We start from the raw sequence: 18,735 nt of genomic DNA, 5'->3' as shown, positions 1-18,735 counted from the left end.
CCTATCTATAAATATATTAAACAACCATGGTGACATCACACATCCTTGTCTAAGGCCTACTTTTACTGGGAAATAATTTCCCTCTTTCCTACATACTCTAACTTGAGCCTCACTATCCTCGTAAAAACTCTTCACTGCTTTCAGTAACCTACCTCCTACACCATACACCTGCAACATCTGCCACATTGCCCCCCTATCCACCCTGTCATATGCCTTTTCCAAATCCATAAATGCCACAAAGACCTCTTTAGCCTTATCTGAATACTGTTCACTAATATGTTTCACTGTAAACACCGGGTCCACACACCCCCTACCTTTCCTAAAGCCTCCTTGTTCATCTGCTATCCTATTCTCCATCTTACTCTTAATTCTTTCAATAATAATTCTACCATACACTTTACCAGGTATACTCAACAGATTTATCCCCCTATAATTTTTGCACTCTCTTTTGTCCCCTTTGCCTTTATACAAAGGAACTATGCATGCTCTCTGCCAATTCCTTATTCATTATGTGAATAAAAATCAAAATGGAATTCATTTGTAAAGCCTGAAAACGTAACTAATGAACAGAGGAAATGTTAGTTTAGTGCCAGGAATGCCTGCATTGTTTATTCTGAACCCTATTTTGAAATTGGAATATTTTGAACTTTGCACTAAATTGGCCAAATTACCAATTTCTGATCACATTATTTTGTAGTTGACACAGTTGATTTGGCAATTTCTTCTGCTCAATCGATAGAATAGATGTAACAGTACTGAAATAACTAAGAATTTGGTCGACTGGAATAATGTAATTGGCCTAAAATGGGAGTCGAAGTCGGCAAAATCGCCGATGTATGAATATCGCTGACACATCAAAATTCACGAGAACATAATTTCATCAGTTTTCCACCAAATTTCATACTTCTTGTTTTATTACCTTCAGAAAAAGATTCTCTATCATTTCATAAGAAAAAAATAACAAAATTATTTTTTGAAAATTCTTGGACACTGGTGCACACTTTGAAATTTGGCCTCTGGACCCTGAAAGGGTTAAAAATACTGTTGGGCATAGACAGGGCCAATAAGTACAGTGGAACCCCGGATTTCATACTTAATCCGTTCCAGAAGGTCAGTCTAAATCCGAAACGTACGAAAACCAAAGTAATATTTCCCATAAGAAATAATGTAAATACAGTTAATCCATTTCAGACTCCCAAAAGTATTAACAAAAAATAATTTTTATAGAGAATAACTATAGCTTTTACATAAAGAAAAACAATGAGAAATGTAAAGGACTAATGAAATGGATAAATGAACATTTAAATCACTTTTACCTTTACTGAAGAGTCTTGTTGGCATATGGAAGACAGTGAGGAGCAGAGAGGGAGGAGAGTATTGTTTGGAGACAGGACAAAATACTTGAATATGATGCTAATATCAACTCTATGGCTTATTTCTCTATCACAATTCATCTAATATGACATAATGTTAATAACACAGAAACATGATATATGTACTCTAGAATGAATAAAATGTCATTACATATGTGATTAGGGGTGGCTGCGGCAGCTACCATTCTCTCTCGTGCAGTGACTACATATCTTCCCATTATTGTAAGAGAAAATGGAGTAGGGCAGTTAGCCTCACAATCACATCACAGTTTCATAAGGAAAACATTGAAACAATGTACATAATTAATAAATAAGAAATATTGTATAAAAACATAATAGAGAATGTAAAGAAATAGTGGTTATTGTATGTATACTATATTACACATTTACCTTGGAGGAGATGCTGGCAGAGGTTTAGGGTGGTGGAAGATTGCGCAGTGGCCCTATAAACCTCCAACAACATTGGAGAAGTTAGTTTTGTGTCCTTTTTCTGTTGCTTAATCGCTTAACTTGCTATGCTGTTAATGCTACACTTTATCGCTGGCTGGCACTGTAGCCTTTGACTACTGCTGCTTCAGTATCATACATATCGTAGAATCACTGAAGAAATCTATCGTGTTTCTCGTCTTCTTTATCAAAGGGCTGGCACTATGAACTTTCTTTGGCCCCATGGTGGCTTATTTAGCAGTCACAAACACGAAAAACAGTGGATTTTTACAAAATGTTTCGGATGAATGCGCTGAGTAATATTTACTCAACGAGTAACAAAGGCAGACTGAGTCACAAGCATATGAACCGATACATCTGATACGGAAGATTTCTGGGTGGAGGTATGAAATATGGACCAAAATTTTGCCCAAAAGAGTGGTCTAAATCCGAAATGTACGATATTCGGTGCATACGAAATCTAGAGTTCCACTGTATATTTCTATACCAGGAATGAAACAAGAACAAGAGTTCCTGGTTGTAAATTGCCCATATTAACTCTTAAACTGTCCAAACGTAAATCTACGTTTGGACAGTTTAAGGGTTAACGAGCCGCTGGTACATATACTATTAAAAAATTCTTAAACATAAGTGGGTTAAAAAAAAATAAAGTATATCTTGAGTACTTACAGTGGAGTCTGACTCCATATTGGGATTTATAAACAGGCATGGTAAGGCTGTTTCACATTTGTTGCTCGAAAGTTGTTGGAAACAACAGCTGTAGCTCAACCCCAGCAAAACCAAATGGCTACTTAAAGGCAGTTATATGCATGGCATTTAAATTTTGTTTTATTGGTACTTCTGCATTCTCTCTTAAAGGTAAAACAGGGCTTGGGTGTTGACACATAATAAAGAGCAAGTCTTTATTTTACACTTCATGTTGTTCATGAGTGAGCTTTAACAAGTTTGATAAAGTTCACCACTAATCAGATTATTATCGAAAAGAAAGGCTTGTTATGAATTGTGTATCTTCTCACTCACTTGGCAGCTTGTTGTCAGTCACCAGAACAAGACTAGCTTCACATTTGAGAATTTTTGTATTCTTTATCAGATTTGGTATGTTTCATATCTGAAATTAGTCTAGCAAATTTTCTAATTTAATGTACTGTTAATACTTTGATTTTAAGAATAAAGTTAGTTTTGAATGTATTTTGATGAGCATAGGTTTGAGAAATATGTTGCTTGAAAAGACTTGACATCTGCAGAGTCACACACATTTAAGTTTACTTTTAGTCTGTGTAGGGGTCAGAAAGGTATATAAGCTAAGAGATGAATCCTAGTGCAAGTTCGAGTTACTAATGCTAAATACTGTATGTAGTTTCTTCATCCTCAGACCCGGAAGTGCTACGTCGACTTACCTCCAGTGTTTCTTGTGCACTGGACGAAGCTGCAGCTGCCTTGACGCGTATGCGCTCAGAGACAGTAGGTGGAGCAGCAGCAGCAGCAGCAGCGGCGGCGGCGGCAGCGGCAGCAGCAGCCACAGTGGGAGGAAGTAGCAGCAGCAGTAGCAGCAGCAGCAGTAGCAGCAGTAGTAGTAGCAGCAGCACACCTGGGGACGGACAGCGCACCTTGGTGGAAGCTTGCACGGACGGGGACGTACCTACGGTACGAAGGCTACTAGACGAAGGGCGGTCTGTTCATGAGACCACAGAAGAGGGAGAGAGCCTACTGTCTCTTGCTTGCTCTGCAGGATATTACGAATTAGCCCAAGTAAGTTGAGAAAACTGCAAGTTTTTGTTTTTGATTGTTAACTTGTATAGTACAGTGGAACCTCAGCTTACGAATTTAAGCCGTTCCTTGACCTCATTTGTTCGTATGCTGAATCAATTTTCCTTATTTAAATTAATTGAAATGGCAGTAATCCGTTCCAACGGAATTCCTGCTCTTAGGAGGCACGACAAAATACCTCAATATAATGCTAATATCAACTCTACGGCTTATTGATGTATCACAATTCATCTAATTTCACCATCATTCAAGGAATGCACAACAGGTGCATCATTGTCAGTGTTCAGCATTTCTTCGATGTCAGTTTCCTGTAACTCCATTAGCACACAGTCAAGATGAGTAAATAGAATTGTCAACGCTTATTGCTTGGGTACGTTTATTCTTTTAGTGGGTTGGATCTGTGAAGGACCTGCCTAGTATGGGCCACCAGGCCTACTGCAGTGTTCCTCCTTTCTAATGTTATTATGTACCCACGACATAAATCATACCCATCCCTGCCCACTCATATATTTGTCCAATCTTTTTAAAGCTACCCAAGGTTCTATTTGAAGCTAAAACCTTAGATAGTTTCAAATTTAGGTGGGAGACGGCCGACTTGTTGAAAAAAAAAAAAAAAAAAATACAGGAGTGAGAGGGGTTGGATTTGAGGGGGACTTGCACGTGAGTAAATAGGATTATTAAAGCTTATTGCTTGGGTAGCATTTATTCTGTTAGTGGGCTGGATTTGTGAAGGATCTGCCAAGTATGGGCCAACAGGCCTGCTGCAGTGTTCCTCATTTCTTATGTTCTTGTGTTGATAAGTGGAACAATCTGCCTAGTATGGTTATTGAGGCTAAAACTTTGGGGTAGTTTCAAATTTGTGTTAGATAAATACACGAGTGAGAGGGGTTGGATGTGAGTGGGACCTGCGCATGAATAAACAGCAACATCTTGGGATCTTAACCCTTTCAGGGTTGACAGGCCGTCTCAGAGACTTGTTCTCAGGGTCGGCCAAATTTAAAAAAAAAAAAAGTATTTTTTTTCTCGTGAAAAGATAGAGAATCTTTTCCCAATCATAATGACACCAAAAGTATGAAATTTGATGGAAAACGTACAGAATTATGCTCTCGCGAAGTTAACGGTCTCGATGATGTTTACACATCGGCGATTTTGCCCATTTTGAGCCCTATTTTCAGCCAATTCTACTGTAGTTGTCGACAAAAATCATAACTATTTCGTTAGAACTCCATTTTTTCTATCGAATGAGTACAAGAAACCACCCATTTACCGATTTCAACTATCCAATACAGTGGTCAGAATTTAGCAATTTTGCCAATTTCACACAAATTTCAAAAGATGCTAATTTCCGAATAGGGTCCAGAATAAACAAGAAAGACATTCCTGGCACTAAAATAATATTTCCTCTGTTCATTAGTCACGTCCCCACGCCCCTCTTACATTCTTTTGCTGTCCACTTTGAATTTTTATTCTCTCAAAAAAAAAAAGAAGATTTACTGTTATGCAGACTACTGCATTAGTGTAGAAATGATATAAATAATATCAGCGCACTTGTGAAAGAATATTAGACTCATCAGTTGACGTGTATTGGATGCATAGCATGATTTGTTTACTTTTAAACTTTGGTAAAAATCGAACATTTCTGTTACTTTGAGCTCAATTTCAAGGTACTTTTCTTTGTAAAACCAGTCAAAATCATCTCAATTTCTGTAATATGTCTTCCATTCTATAAAATGAGACCAGGAAAACTAGAATACAACAATAAATACCCTACGAAAATACAGTGCAAAGTCGCAGTTTTATTCCAAAAACATGGTCAAAGTTTTTTTTCTCATTACGCACTGTGTGCTGCAGGATTTTTTTTATACCACGCTTACTGACCACATAGACCCATTCTTTCATATATAGGCCTACCAGCTTTCTCTCACTAGATTTGAGGGCGCTAGAACGTACTAGTACGTCAAAAACTCGGGTGCGTAAGCCGTACTAGTACGGCCGAAACCCTGAAAGGGTTAATACAGGGAACTCTTCACTCGCCTAACCCTTGGGCATGACCTACTTCCACATTGGACAAATGTGATACCACCTACAACTGCTGCACCTCTCCTGCCTACTGTATATAAGCTACTTCCCTGCAGATATGCTGTATTCTTTTCAAGATTGATGGACTGGCCACGTTGACGCAAGGCTGAGGGACTGATTACCTCATACTCCTTCTGTTCTTCACCATTCTTCTTTGTATGGACTGATGAAGCCACTCTGTGGCGAAACGTTTCCTCAATAAAGATACACAAGTGTTGCATGTGTGTCTAATTTATCAACTTTTCGGTTCTCCGAACCATTCATCTATTCATCTAACTTTAAATTTCCTATCTCTTCCTCGGTCCTTATTTTTTGTAGTTATAGTTTTGTTTGGTGGGAGCTAATTTGTGTTTGTTTAGATTATCTTTAAAATACAGTGGTCCCTCAATAATCGTCCGGCCTGAAAGTCGTCCGTTTCGGAAATAGTCCTGTTTTTTCGTCAAAATATTGGTTCGCAAATGGTCCGGTAACTCGCTAATAGTCCTAATAGTCCTTCGTCCCGGACGTGTACTCGCGCTCTGAGCCGCCTTGGCCTTTCCTTCCCAGCCAGTGTGCCATTGTTTACCAGTGAGTGACTGTCCCCTCACATGCTCCTACGAAATATTTCATAATATTCCATTGATTTTAGTGCTTGCAAGTGCTAAATAAGCTACCATGGCCCCAAATAAAGCTTCTAGTGCCAGCCCTTTGGTAAAGAATGTGAGAAACAAATAATTTATGAAAAAGTTTGTAGAAAAATACAAAGATGGTGGTGGTAGAGTGGAAGCAGTTGTGATAGTGGTTGATGGTGGTAGAAGGTAGTAGTGATGGTGGTAACAGTTGTAATAGTGGTAGAAGGTCGTAGTGATGGTGGTAGTGGGTTCCTTCTTTAGTGATTCAGTGATTCTACCAACTCCTCCAATGTTGTTGGAGTTATATAGGGCTACAAAAACCACCCCCGACTCAGCTGCTGCTTCACCACCATTATGGACGGCTTACACTCAGTGGCCCTTATATACCCAACAACAACACAACACAACACAACACCTCTCGTGACATACGTAATGACTTTATTCATTCTAGAGTATATTCCATGTTTCTATGTTACTAATATTGCTTATTATGTCATATTAGTTGAATTGTGATAGATAAATAAGCCATAGAGTTGATATTAGTGTCATATTCTCCAACAATAAACTTGCCATCCCTCCCTCACACAAACAAATAGCCAATAAGAACATAACAATGGAAGAACACTGCAGGTCTACTGGCCCATACAAGGCAGGTCCTTATCAAAATGACCTCCACCCAAAGCTACCCAAGAATTTACTCCCGTACCCAATGACACAAATCAAACTCAGCTCCTCCAACTCGTATATTTGTCCAATCTCTTCTTAAAGCTACCCAAGGTCCTAGCCTCGATCACCCTACTGGTATGTGTGATGTTAAATAAGAACTTAAGAAAGTAGGAACACTGCAACAGGCCTGCTGGCCCATACTAGGCCGGTCCTTCACAAATCCAACCCACTAACAGAACATGCTACCCAAGCAATAAGCTCAGGTGCAAGTCCGACTCAAATCCAACCCCTTTCACTCGTGTATTTATCCATCCTAAATTTGAAACTACCCAAGCCATAGCTTTTAGAACATTGGAAAGGAGGAACACTGCAATAAGCCTGTTGGCCCATATTAGGTCGGTCCTTCACAAATCCAACCCACTAACAGAACAAATGCTACCCAAGCAATAAGCTCAGGTGCAAGTCCGACTCAAATCCAACCCCTTTCACTCGTGTATTTATCCATCCTAAATTTGAAACTACCCAAGCCATAGCTTTTAGAACATTGGAAAGGAGGAACACTGCAATAAGCCTGTTGGCCCATATTAGGTCGGTCCTTCACAAATCCAACCCACTAACAGAACAAATGCTACCCAAGCAATAAGCTCAGGTGCAAGTCCGACTCAAATCCAACCCCTCTCACTCGTGTATTTATCCAACCTAAATTTGAAACTACCCAATGTTTTAGCTTCGATCACCCTACTAGGCAGACCGTTCCACTCATCAACTACCCCTATTACCAATGTTCATTTATACATTTTATTAGTGCCCTAGAGTCCTTATGGAGAGGGATTCCCCTTCCAAATAACCTCTCTTCCCTCTCTCCTCCTCCCTGTCTTCCATTCATCAACAACAGCCTTCAATAAAGGTAACTGTCATGTTGAATGTTCATTCTTTTGTGCATGTAAATCTATCTTTTAGGTAAAAAAAAAATATTTTGTTGATACTTCTGGGTGTCTGGAACGAATTAATTGGATATACATTATTTCTTATGGGGAATATTGATTCGAAAATCGTCCATTTCTATAATAGTCCCACTTCCAGGAACGGATTATGGACGATTATTGAGGGACCACTGTACCTTGTTTCTCAGTATACGTCCACTTTGGAATAAAGCCAACTTGGTATGTGTCCTGTTTGGACGCAGAAATTTTTGCTTGGTATACAACCTTTGTCTGGAATACAACTCTCATGCTAGAACTTGTATGGGTCAAAATGAGTCACAACACTGCGCACTACTCTTGTTTACCTCTGTCGAGACAGAGCTGTGACTGCCCACTAGCGCCAGTACGCTTGTTGCTACCATTCAGTGAACAACCTGCACTGTAGCTCTGTGAATTTTCACGTGATTTTGTGTTTTTTTTTTTTCATGTAAATTTTTAGTAAATTCATTAACCATGAGTTCTAAGAAAGTTAATGAGAAGAGCCAAGCAATGAAGAAAATGGTTAGGATCACCATGGAGGTGAAAAAAAGATTGTTGAAAAGTGTGAAGGTGGCATGCGTATCCTGGACTTGGCTGCTGCATACCATATGCCGAGAACGATATCTATGATTGTGAAAAACAAAGATGTTATTAAATTGGCTAACGTTGTGATGGGGTGAAAGTGATTACCAAACAAAGATCAGGGAGAATGAACATTAAAATGGTATAAAATTCCGACAGGTTGTTAGGTAAGACACATATGCAACAGTTAGGTATCTTTATTTCGAAACGTTTCGCCTACACAGTAGGCTTCTTCAGTCAAGTACAGAAAAGTTGATAGAAGCAGAAGATACTTGAAGACGATGTAATCAGTCCATCACCCTTAAAGTTTTGAGGTGGTCAGTCCCTCAGTCTGGAGAAGAGCATTGTTTCATAGAATGAAACAATATGGACTGACCACCTCAAATCTTTAAGGGTGATGGACTGATTACATCGTCTTCAAGTATCTTCTGCTTCTATCAACTTTTCTGTACTCGACTGAAGAAGCCTACTGTGTAGGCGAAACGTTTCGAAATAAAGATACCTAACTGTTGCATATGTGTCTTACCTAACAAAGATCAGGGACATTAGAGCATGTTGAAAAATTGCTTTTGATCTGGATAACAGAAAAAGTGTGCCGGGGATAGTGTATCAGAGGCAATGATTTGCAGAAAGGCAAAACTGATGCATGCCGATCTTTTGAAAAACAAGGCAGGAACAAGCCAAGAAAGTGAAGTGTTTAAAGCCAGCCATGGCTGGTTTGATAATTTTAAGAAGAGGACTGGTACTCAGTGTTGTGAGGCATGGAGAGGGAGCCAGTGCTGATAAAGATGCTGCCAATGATTTTGTTTCAGAGTTTGGGGAATTTGTGGAGGCTGAGGGTTTAAATCCAAGGTCTTGGAACAGATTAAGGACATATATTGAGGTACCACTGTACTTTTTTTTTTTTTAAAAATTAACTACACAATTTATTTGTTTAGTCTATAAATTTTCCAATATATTTTTTAGTTATTTTTCAAGCGAACCTCGTTATTACAGGCATAATACGGAAATTTGTAGGGGATGGTAAAAAAATTGTATTACATTGTATTACAATTTTTCATTATAGTACATTCACCTTTTTCTTTCAACAAATTGGCCATATCTCACCAAGGCAGGGTGGTCCAGAAGGAAAAAGAAAAGTTTCTCCTTTTAAATTTAGTAATATGTTCAGAAGGGGTTACTACGTCCTTGCTCACAGCATTTTAGTCGCTTCTTACGACACGCATGGCTTATGGAGGAAGAATTCTGTGCCACTTTCCCATGGTGATAAGCGGAAATAAACAAGAAGTAGTAAGAAGATAGAAGAAGAATGTGTTTATGTACCTGAAACAAAAGTGCTGTATATATTTTTATCCCTTCAGGAAGCTTGTTATTGATGAGTCTTCGATTTTGTTCATAGGCAGACTGTCATTCAAGCAGTACATACCAAGCAAGAGGAAATATTTTGGTATAAAGTTATTTGTACTGTGTGATTGCAAAAGTGGTCTGGTTTTGGATATAATTGTGTACACTGGTAGTAATACATTGCAATATACCAGGAAGTTACTGGGTATCTCTGGTGATGTGGTTAGAACAATGATGGAACCACCATATCTTGGTAAGAGGCATATTTTATATACTGATAACTGGTACACAAGCCCCTTACTCAGTGATTTCTTGCGAGTGAACATGACAGATGTGTGTGGCACAATGCGTGGAAATCGTAAGCATGTGCCCAGGTTCGACTCAGGCACTCGTAGAGGTGATGTTCAGGTGTTTGCTGCCAATGACGTGGCATTTCGATGGCATGGCAAACATGATGTCACATTGTTGACATAAGTGGTACATAAAACTCTTTTTCCATCTTCTTGACATTTCCATGCTGAATGCTTATAATATGTATAAGTTGAGGAACAACAACAAACCCAGATGTGGTGAATTTTGTTTGTCAGTTATCAAACAAATAATATTCAAGTACCAAGGAACAACACTTGAAATAGACCAGCGCCCATGAAATTATCAACACATGCCCTCTCGTCTGAGGCCTGGTGATCATTACCCCATACCATTGCCTCCTACTGCTTTCAAGAAAAATGCTCAGAAGAGGTGTTATGTCTGTGCATATACCACAAAGTGCCCACAAAAATGCAGAGACATTTGTTTTATGTGTGAAGAGTGTAAAACACCATTGTTCATACACCCATGTTTCAAAGAATTTCACAAGCTGCAGCAGTTCTAGGAAAGTGTCCAGTGATTGTACATGTGTATATACGTATTATAGAACAACAGTAATAAATTTTTTTTTATATTTGTGTAAACAAGTTTTGTAAACAATATGATGATATTAGTGTTTTTGCTATAATTGTGTTACATTCAACGAATGTATATATGAACATTGCACCATACTTTGGTCTCACAGGCCACATAAGTTATGTGAAAAAATAAAATGGTGAAAAAAAAACAAGAAACCTTCGAATGCAAGTAAACTGAAGTTTACTGGGTGAGTGGTATTCACTGCTGTTGCCATACACGGCTCATTTCTGCCAAGGTTATGCCTCCATATCTTGGTAAGTACTGATCACAATTTTTTTTTTGGGCGGGGGCTTAAATGATGTCATTGGCACCAAAGGCCTGCACCTCACCTCTGCGAGTGCCAGCGTCAAACCTTGGCATATGTTTACGATTACCACGCACTGTGCCACACACGTCTGTCAGGTTCACTCGCAAGAAATCACTGAGTAAGGGGCTTGTGTACCAGTTATCAGTACATAATATATGCCCCTTACCAACATATGGTTCCATCATTGTTCTAACCACATCACCAGAGATACCCAATAATTTCCTGGTATCTCTCAATGTATTATTGCCAGTGTACACAATGATATCCAAAACGAGACCACTTTTGCAACCACACAGTACAAATAACTTTATACCAAAGTGTTTCTCTTGCTTGGTATGTATTGCTTGAATGAGAGTCTTCCTTTGAATAAAATAAAAGACTCATCAATAACAAGCTTCCTGAAAGGATAAAAATACATGCAACACTTTTGTTTCAGGTACATAAACACATTTCTGATCTTATATAACCTGTCGCTTCTGTCAGGCCTTGTTTTGTCTGAAAAGTGTAACATATGTAACAATAACAAAAAACGATTCACACCTATAATGTCACTAAAACCTGGGGTTGAAATCAGGCGTTCTGTTGCCCAGTATGTGGTGACAGTGTGCTTATACACATGTGGCATAAGCATTATTGTGGCAAAAAACAGGTACATCTCTGCCACAGTTGTGTCCTTCCACTGGTGTAGCCGTGATCTTGGTGAGAGAATTGTATTTGCCATGGTGTAATCATATTAAGTGTTGGTTTCCCTGACAATAATGTCCATCAGGGGTTCATTGAAGAATAACTGAAAGCATTCCAGTTCAGTAGTATTGTTCCCAAGTGTACACGATGGCCGTATTCCACTTTGTGTTTCATCAAAGTCATGGGGACTGGGAACAAACTCGTCACCTTCCTGCCAATCCCAGTTGCAGTCTGCTGGTGGGTTCTGGATATTGAAATGCGGTTGTGGTTGTGCACAGATCAGCTAAGTGAGATAGATAGCTATCTGGATAGGCTAGAAAGTCCTACACCAAATATTTTACTCCTTGGAGATTTTAATCTCCCTCATGTAAAATGGAAGATGGCGCAACGTAATGTTATACGAGAAATATCCCCTGGAAGCACCCTGGCTCAACAGGTACATGCAATTCATTTCAAGTTTATTCTCTATAAGGGTTACAATGTGGGATTTACAGGTTTTGGGTATTGTGTGGTTTACATGTTATAAAATACTAATTACAGAGGGGGCCACTAGGACACACAGCATGGCTAGGCATTTCGAGCCGACTTAGATTAATTCTTAACATTAAATCCTTACAGATTATGGTATTAAGGCTAAGTGACTACATCATAATTTGTGAGTTTAGCAGTGTGAATGCTTTTGTTTTGGCACAATACAAGGTGTCTATATTGGAGTATCATAGGCAAACTTATGACTAATTAGGATTTATTATTTTAAGATTAAGATTAGTATTTCTGGGTTTATAGTCAGTGGGTGAGTGAGTGAGTAATTGTGAACCACCAGGTGGTTATCATGTAGTTAGTTGTCGGGGTGGATCAGGGAGATAAGATGTTTTCTAACTGTAGTTTTGAAAGTGATGAATGTGTCTGCAGTTCTAGTTTTCAGGTAGGGTGTTCCAGATTTTAGGTCCTTTGAAATGCATTGAATTTTTGTGAAGGTTTAGTCAAACACGGGGAATGTCATAGAGATGTTTGTGTTTGGTGTTATGCCTGTGGATCCTGTCACAACTATCAAGAAAGCGTTTTAGGTCAAGGTTAATATTGGAATTTAAGGTCCTGTAGATATAGATTGCACAGCAGTAAGTGTGGATGTTCTGAACAGGGAGTAAGTTTAGATCTATGAAGAGTGGGGGGGTGTGTTGCCAGGGATGGGATTTAGTGATTATTCTTACTGCGGCTTTTAGTTGGGTTATTATTGGCAGTTGAACCCCAAGCACAGATAGCATAGGTGAGGTATGGATATACAAGTGAATGGTATGGTGTGAGAAGGGCAGTTTGCGGCACGTAGTATCGTATCCTGGAGAGGATCTCCACCGTTTTGGATAATTTTTTTGTTATGTGTTGGATGTGGGTGATGAAATTTAGGTTGTTGTCGAGGTATAGGCCAAGGAATTTGCCCTCATTATGTCTGGCAATTAGAGTGTTGTCGATCTTAATGTTAAGTTGCGCAGCACCTGCTCTGCTACCAAACATAATACAGTGGTCCCTCAATAATCGTCCGGCCTGAAAGTCGTCCATTTCGGAAATAGTCCTGTTTTTTCGTCAAAATATTGGCTCGCAAATGGTCTGGTAACTCACTAATAGTCCTAATAGTCCTTCGTCTTGGACGCGTACTCACGCTCTGAGCCGCCTCGGCCTTTCCTTCCCAGCCAGTGTGCCATTGTTTACCAGTGAGTGACGGTCCCCTCACATGCTCCTACGAAATATTTCATAATATTCCATTGATTTTAGTGCTTGCAAGTGCTAAATAAGCTACCATGGCTCCAAATAAAGCTTCTAGTGCCAGCCCTATGGTAAAGAATGTGAGAAACATAATTTATGAAAAAGTTTGTAGAAAAATACAAAGATGGTGGTGGTAGAGTGGAAGCAGTTGTGATAGTGGTTGATGAACATAAGAAAGGAGAATCACTGCAGTAGGCCTGTTGGCCCATGCTCGGCAGGTCCTTTACAATTCATCCCACTAACGAAACATTTTCCCAACCCAGTCCTCAATGCTACCCAAGAAATAAGCTCTGATAACTCTATCCACTCATTTGGGACTTGCAAATGAGTGGATAGAGTTATCAGAGCTTATTTCTTGGGTAGCATTCATATTAGTTGAATTGTGATAGATAAATAAGCCATAGAGTTGATATTAGTGTCATATTCTCCAACAATAAACTTGCCATCCCTCCCTCACAAACAAATAGCCAGTAAAAACATAACAATGGAAGAACACTGCAGGTCTACTGGCCCATACAAAATGACCTCCACCCAAAGCTACCCAAGAATTTACTCCCGTACCCAATGACACAAATCAAACTCAGCTCCTCCAACTCGTATATTTGTCCAATCTCTTCTTGAAGCTACCCAAGGTCCTAGCCTCGATCACCTTACTGGTAAGTGTGATGTTAAATAAGAACTTAAGATAGTAGGAACACTGGAACAGGCCTGCTGGCCAATACTAGGCCGGTCCTTCACAAATCCAACCCACTAACAGAACAAATGCTACCCAAGCAATAAACTCAGGTGCAAGTCCGACTCAAATCCAACCTCTTTCACTCGTGTATTTATCCAACCTAAATTTGAAACTACCCAAGCCATAGCTTTTAGAACATTGGAAAGGAGGAACACTGCAATAGGCCTGTTGGCCCATACTAGGCCGGTCCTTCACAAATCCAACCCACTAACAGAACAAATGCTACCCAAGCAATAAGCTCAGGTGCAAGTCCGACTCAAATCCAACCCCTCTATCTCGTGTATTTATCCAACCTAAATTTGAAACTACCCAATATTTTAGCTTCGATCACCCTACTAGGCAGACCGTTCCACTCATCAACTACCGCTATTACCAATGTTCATTTATACATTTTATTAGTGCCCTAGAGTCCTTATGGAGGGGGATTCCCCTTCCAAATAACCTCTCTTCCCTCTCTCCTCCTCCCTGTCTTCCATTCATCAACAACAGCCTTCAATAAAGGTAACTTTCATGTTGAATGTTCATTCTTTTGTGCATGTAAATCTATCTTTTAGGTAAAAAAAAAAATTGTTGTTGATACTTCTGCGTGTCTGGAACGAATTAATTGGATTTACATTATTTCTTATGGGGAAAATTGATTTGAAAATCGTCCATTTCGATAATAGTCCCACTTCCAGGAACGGATTATGGACAATTATTGAGTGACCACTGTATAGTAGGTTTTGCCAGTGTTAAGTGTAAGTTAATTGGCTGTCATCCAAGTCGATATTTTGAGTAGCTCCTCGTTAACAATGGTGTTGAGGGTGGCAAGATTAGGGTGGGAGATGACATAAGTCGTGTCGTCAGCAAAGAGAATGGGCTTCAGGTGTTGGGATATGGTTGGAAGATCATTGATGTAAATGAGGAAGAGCAGGGGTCCAAGGACACTTCCCTGCGGAACTCCAGTATCAAGGGGCCGTATTGATGAGGCTGTGTCTTTAATGGTGACATACTGATACCTATTAGAAAGGTAGGATTTAAAATACCAGGGAAATAATGAGGTTTTGTGAAAAGTGCTCTCTAAATCAACAGGTAATTGATCCCACTGGAATTGAAAATACCCTGGATTTGATATTCACAAACAACGAGGAACTGATCAGAGACATAACAGTTTCCAAAACTATTTACTCTGATCATAACATCATAGAGGTTCAAACTAGTATTAACTCGGGGTAGGAAACTGCATCGCTAAAGTTAGAGACGGGATGTTCAGTAAGTTTAATTTTAACAACCATAGAATTAACTGGGAAAAAATAAACCAAGAGCTATCAGAGATACCCTGGGAATCAAACATGAGCACACTAAATCCCCACTAGTGTCTAGAGAAGCTGAATACAGAAGCATACAAAGTATGTATGAAACATGTACCATTGAGGAAACCCAGAGGAAGATCAGATAGAGAGAGCGTAGGAGATGGTACAGAAGAAGAAAACGGGTTACTGAACTGCTTGAAAACACAAATATGCTTCAACAGAGGAAAGATAGACTTAGCAGAGAGATCACTGAATTAGAGCAAAAACTTAGGATGTCATACCTCACAGAAGAAATACAAAGGGAACAAAAGGCCATACAGGATATTGCAAGAAACCCAAAATATTTCTATTTCTACGCAAAATCCAAGCTAAGAACTACCTGTAGAATTGGAACACTACTGAGAGGAGACTCGTATACTAACGACGAACAGGAAATGAGTGAAATCCTAAAAGAACAGTATGAGTCGGTGTTCAGCAACCCACTAAATGACAGCAAGGTAGAAAATGCAGAAATATCTTTCACTCCAGAAGAAGGCCGCACAGACCAACTAACTGACATTAGTACAAATCCCATAGATTTCAAAAAAGAAATGGAAAACATGCCCACTTACTCAGCACCTGGACCAGATTCATGGAATGCTCTATTTATAAAGAAGTGCAAAGTACCACTAGCACGAGCCCTCAGTATTCTTTGGAGAAAGAGCTTAGATCAAGGTGAAATACCGGAGGCCTTAAAGAGTGCAGACATAGCTCCTTTGCACAAGGGAGGTAGTAGAGCACTAGCTAAAAATTACAGACCAGTAGCCCCAACCTCTCGCATCATAAAAATCTTCGAAAGAGTGATGAGACAGCAGGTTACAAATTTCATGGACCAGCACAACCAACATAACCCGAACCAGCATGGTTTTAGAGCAGGACGATCATGTCTGTCACAGCTGCTGAACCATTATGATAGAATTATGGAGGCACTGGAAGACGACCAAAACGCAGATGTGAATTACACAGATTTTGCAAAGGCGTTTGACAAATGCGATCATGGAGTGATAGTGCACAAAATGAAGGCCATGGGCATTACGGGGAAGGTAGGCAGATGGATTTTTTGTTTTCTCACACACACAACACAAAAAATAGTGAACAGGGCAAGGTCAAAAGCTCAGTGCCCCAAGGCACTGTCCTGGCACCTCTGCTGTTCCTCATCCTCATAGCAGACATAGACAAAAACACCCGGCACACTTTTGTATCATCATTTGCACATGACACTAAAATAAGCATGAAATTCAGTACGGTAGAGGACACTGAAAAAGTACAGGAAGACATAAACAGGATTTTCCAGTGGGCAGTGGAAAACAACATGACGTTCAGTGGTGATAAGTTCCAGCTGCTTAGGTATGAAAAGAATGAAGAAATCAAAAGGAGCACTATATACAAAAGAGGGCCACCAAATAGAACGTAAGGAACACGTAAAAGACCTAAGAATAATTATGTCAGCGGACCTTTCTTTTAAAGACCATAACAAGACAAGATCACGACAGCCAGGAAGATGACTGGGTGGGTATTGAGAACTTCAAAAACAAGGGAAACAATGCCGATGGTGACACCCTTCAAATCGCTAGTGCTCCCTCACTTAGAATATTGCTCAGTGCTGACGGCCCCGTTCAGGGCAGGAGAAATATCGGAGCTGGAACATATACAGAGATAGTTTACGGCTCACATTGAGCCAGTAAAGCACCTAAACTACTGGGAACGCCTGCAAGTCTTGAACATACTATACTCATTGGAGCAGAGGAGAGAGAGGTACATGATAATATATACCTGGAAGGTACTCTAGGGCTTGGTCCCAAGTCTGCACACTGCCATAACATACTGGAGTGAGAGATATGGGAGGAAGTGTAAAATAAACCCAGCGAGGAGCAGGGGTGCGGTCGGGACAATAAGGGAACACTGTATTAACATCTGGGGTCCCAGACTTTTCAACATCTTACCAGAAGATATCAGAAACACTGCTGGAACAAGTGTTGAAGCCTTCAAGAGGAAACTAGACAAGTATCTTCACCAGGTGCCAGCTCAACCAGGCTGTGATGTGGGGCAGCGGGCCTCCAGCAGCAGCAGCCTGGTTGACCAGGCGAGCACTAGATGAGCCTGGCCCATGGCCGGGCTCAGAGAGTAGACATACAGTGGACCCCCAGTTCACGATATTAATCCATTCCTGAGAGCTCATCAATTTTCCCCATAAGAAATAATGGAAATCAAATTAATCTGTGCAAGACACCCAAAAGTATGAAAAAAAAAAAAACTTTTACCACATGATATATTAAGTTTAATGCAATATAATAATTACAATAACAATAATCACAATAGAATAATTGACAGTTACCTTTAATGAAGATCTGGTGATGATTGATGGGGGGGGGGGGAGGGGAGGGGAGAGTGTCAAAGTTTTTAATGTTTAGAAGGGGTATCCCCCTCCATTAGGACTTGAGGTAGCAAGTCCTTTTCCAGGGTTACTTCCCTTTCTTCTTTTAATGCCACTAGGACCAGCTTGAGAGTCACTGGACTTATGTCGCACAACATATCTGTCCATAGAGGCCTGTACCTCTCGTTCCTTTATGACTTTCCTAAAGTGGTTCACAACATTGTCAGTGTACAGGTTGCCAACACGGCTTGCAGTAGCTGTGTCAGGGTGATTTTCATCAAAAAAGGTTTGCACTTCAAGCCACTTTGCACACATTTCCTTAATTTCAATAGTCAATTAGCACCCTTGGTCTTGATGGGTTGGCACTAGAAGCTTTCTTGGGGCCCCTGGTGACTTATTTTGCAGAAAAAGCATCAAAAACAGTGATAATATGGATAATATAGAATGTACCGAATGTATCCTTAGATGCGCGCACATTGGCTGGCTTGTAAACACTGGACACGTCTCATAAGAATCGTATCGCATACCGGGTTTTGTAACGGGAACCGAGGCAAATTTTTTGCGATATAATGCTTCGGATACCGGATTTATCGGATACCGATGTCTTCGCGAACCGGGGGTCCACTGTACTCTCGAAATTCTTCAAAGGTAAGATATATCAAAGGTTGTGAGAGTGTGGGGTTGGGTGAGGCTGGTTGTAGTTGTGCAGAGTCAGCAGCGCCAGTAGTAGTGTGGCCTGCTGCTGGTGCCACATGACTCGTGC

General features: G+C 40.0%; 1 protein-coding gene across 3 annotated transcripts in view; it reads left to right on the top strand.

Moving 5' to 3' along the window:
- Positions 1–18,735, top strand: part of LOC128685747 (ankyrin repeat domain-containing protein 17-like) — a gene marked incomplete at its 3' end in the record, with an annotated part of 256,077 nt that overhangs the window by 79,274 nt on the left and 158,068 nt on the right. For 2 of the 3 annotated variants that reach the window (XM_070088008.1, XM_070088009.1), the window contains 1 exon segment: positions 3,193–3,569. In XM_070088008.1, coding sequence (XP_069944109.1) covers positions 3,193–3,569 — 377 coding nt within the window. 3 annotated transcript variants of the gene reach the window in all.

Source organism: Cherax quadricarinatus, chromosome 23, assembly GCF_038502225.1.
Source record: "Cherax quadricarinatus isolate ZL_2023a chromosome 23, ASM3850222v1, whole genome shotgun sequence".
Classification (NCBI taxonomy): Eukaryota; Metazoa; Arthropoda; class Malacostraca; order Decapoda; family Parastacidae; genus Cherax; species Cherax quadricarinatus.
This window is presented reverse-complemented; position numbering and strand designations above follow the sequence as displayed.